We start from the raw sequence: 2910 nt of genomic DNA, 5'->3' as shown, positions 1-2910 counted from the left end.
CACCCGGTGCAGTTATTCCGGCTCACGGAGCCTGTTTCAAGTACGATCCCGAAATTGCAACGCTTCCCCGAAGCCCTCGGAAGAACCAGAGCCTCGAACCGAGGCAGCTGTCTGTGAAGACGACATGGGGTGGGGGGAAAGTCATCATCCTAAAGCAAAGAGTCTCAAAAAAAACCCCAACGAATTGTGGGCATGTGTGGCCATCACCCTTCCAACGCGTTTGCTCCGAAATAAATCCCAGGGGCTTCAGGGGGCAAAATCCCCAGCCGAGATTAAGAGCCACGGACGCCCTCGAGGTGACCCGCTGCTCGAGTTGGCTGCACGTTCTCTGGAAGTCCCAACCTTCTTTTGGTGGGGGAGGAATGCACACACCACCACCCCCCCAACGTGTTGCGCTCCAAGGCTCTCTTCAGAGGTCCTCCCAGGGGCCCCCGCGGAATTTCAGGCTGGGGGGCACGGGGACGGCGCTGGCCCCCAGGCGCCAGGTCCAGAGCGGGTGCGTTTTGGCGAGGGCGCCCGGCGAGTCTTTGACGCACAGCGAGGACGCGGGGCACAGGTCCCCGTCGGAGCCCACCACCAAGGCGGGCGTGCAGGGGAAGGTGCCCATCAGGGTGAAGGCGTGCCCGGCGGGCGTCGTGGGGGGGCTCAGCAAGCGCTTGCAAGCCGGGCTGGCCGCCTTGGGGGTCGCCTTCTTGGCGACCTTGGCGGGCCTCCCCTTGTCCCGCTCGGTGCGCCTGCGTTTGGCGCTCCTTTCCAACCCGTCGAGGAGGCCGGTTTTGGCAGCGCAGCCGCCGCCTTTGGCTTGCCCGGCCCGGCGCCCGGCCTTCCCGTCGGCGGTGAAGCCTTTGGCGTAGCACCACAGCTTGGACTGCCGGATGAGCCGGTCGAAATGCGCCTCCCGGCCCAGGCCTGGCTCGGAGTCCTTCTGGATCGCCTCGGCCTGGGCCGGCTGGGCGTTGGAGACCTGATCCGGCGCCTGCTTCGGCTGCGGCGCGTCCCTAGTCGGGCTCGGGGGCTCCTGCTTGGGGCCAGGCTCCTGCTCGTCGCGCCGGGGCTCCTTGGGCCCGGGCTGGAAACTTTCCCAAGCGGAGGCGCGCAGCGTGCGGGCCCAGAAGAGCACGTCGGGGTCCGGCGGGCGCAGGGTTGGCGAAGGGGCGGGCGGGAGGCGGGGAAGGGCGGCCTGCCTGTAGCGGGTGCTCTGCACCGAGTGGCCGCTGCACAGGGAGCTGCTCTCCGAGCCGGACGAGCTGCTGTCTGCGCTGCTGGACGAGGAGTCGTCGTCGTCCTCGTCGTCGTCGTCCTCTTCCGAGGAGTCGCCGCTGGAGCTGGACGCGCCGCTGGACTCGGAGTCGCTGGAGGAGCCGGCCGAAGTGCCTTGCCTCTTCTCCGGGGCCAGGCAGCCGCAAGGCGAGCGCCCTTCCCGGCCGGCCGAGCGGAGCAGCGGCAGGCCGTCGGGGTAGACCAGCAGCTGCCCTCGGCGCTTGGGGGGCTGCGCGGCTTTGGCGAAGGCTCGGGCGAAGGGCTCCCCCAAGAGCGCCTGTCCCGGGGCGCCGGCCTTGGGGAGCGGGGGGAGCCATCGGGGGCGGCCGAAGCGGTCCCGGGTCTCCTTCCGCTTGCTCTTCTTCTTGCGCCTCTTCCGGGGCGCCCAGGCCTGGCACGAGGAGCGCAGGGCGTCCAGGTCGGCCTTGGAGATGAGCGAGCATTTGGCGGCGCGCACGGGCACCGAACCCAGCGCCTTGAGGGTGCGCAGCTCCCGCGGGTCGCAGCGGCGGCGGCGGATCTTCAGGCTCTCCAGCCTCTTGCTGACGGCGGCCCGCGGGATGCTGTGGAAGAGGGCGCTGAAGACCTGGGGCAGAGCGAACAGCCTGGCGCCGTGGATCTGCAGGTAGCCCAGGGGGATGCCGTCGATCTCCTGGTAACCGGCTTGGAAATCTCCATGGTAAGCCATGGTAGTGCAGGCTGGAGCCCCGCCGCAGGTCAGGAACATGGCTCTTGGCGGGGGTGACTGGGGCAAGGGGCGGCCGGGGAGGGGGCTGCAGAGAGGGGGCTCTTCTCCCCACCCCTCTCCCTCCCCATGTCCCCCCTAACCCCCAAAATCAACCTCCCGCCCTTGAGGGATGCGTTTTCTTTTCAAGCGCATCTCTGGGAGATCCAAAACACCCCCTTTTCTGGTCTTGCTTTCCTCCGCTCTGGAAAATTCAGGAAGGATGCCGAAGGAGAAAAATCTTCTCTGCTCTCAGTCCTTTTCCTTCCTCCTGATACCTTTGACTCCTGAGGAGGGGGAGGCAGAAACACAAGAACCCCCCCCTTTTTTTCTTTTCTTTTCTCCCTCTGGCTCTTTTTCAAGCTCCTCTTCAGCATTTGCACCAAGCAAACCTGTGGACAGAGGAAAAGGGGAAGGCTGGAGCTCCGAAAGGGACAGATCTTGCAAGAGTGGCTTTCCAAACACCCACAGCGTGCACCAAAAAATCCATCTTGTATCCACCTTCTCCCCCTCCTTTTCTGCTTCTTTCTTCGAGACAGACTTGAAGTACAGTATATTATAGGAAACACCCCACAAAATTATTTTCTCCGGAGCGCGAGCTGATTGGGCAATTTAACCTGGTGATGTCACAAAACCCCCAACATTTAACACACACCCCCGTGTAAAACCCTCATATAAAAAACCCCTTTCCTTTAAAAGCTGTTCCAACACCCTCCAACGCTATAGAGTGAGTTTCCCTATCCATGTCTGTGTACAAAGACAGCCAAAGGCTAGAACATATTAATGTATTCAGACCTGCCTGTTTCCATCCGTCCGATGCCTTCCATCTTCCTACACAATCCTTCCCATTTTTTAAAAGTAACATACCAAGAAAAGAAAACCCTGCAATATCAGAGGAGTCTAAACAATGTTTTTCTTAAATTATC

At 62.4% G+C, this 2910-nt stretch overlaps 1 protein-coding gene across 1 annotated transcript; it reads right to left on the bottom strand.

The window, feature by feature from the left end:
* Positions 1-280: 280 nt before the first annotated feature.
* On the bottom strand, positions 281-2603 carry LOC125444648 (elongin BC and polycomb repressive complex 2 associated protein). The gene has a single exon (XM_048517177.1). It carries the CDS (start codon positions 1985-1987, stop codon positions 410-412), a length of 1578 nt encoding a protein of 525 aa, XP_048373134.1. The 5' UTR covers positions 1988-2603; the 3' UTR covers positions 281-409.
* Between the last annotated feature and the right edge of the window lie 307 nt (positions 2604-2910).

Source organism: Sphaerodactylus townsendi, linkage group LG15 (assembly GCF_021028975.2).
Source record: "Sphaerodactylus townsendi isolate TG3544 linkage group LG15, MPM_Stown_v2.3, whole genome shotgun sequence".
In the NCBI taxonomy this organism is placed as follows: domain Eukaryota; kingdom Metazoa; phylum Chordata; class Lepidosauria; order Squamata; family Sphaerodactylidae; genus Sphaerodactylus; species Sphaerodactylus townsendi.
Note: the sequence above shows the minus strand (reverse complement) of the source record. Positions and strands in the feature narration are given on the sequence as shown.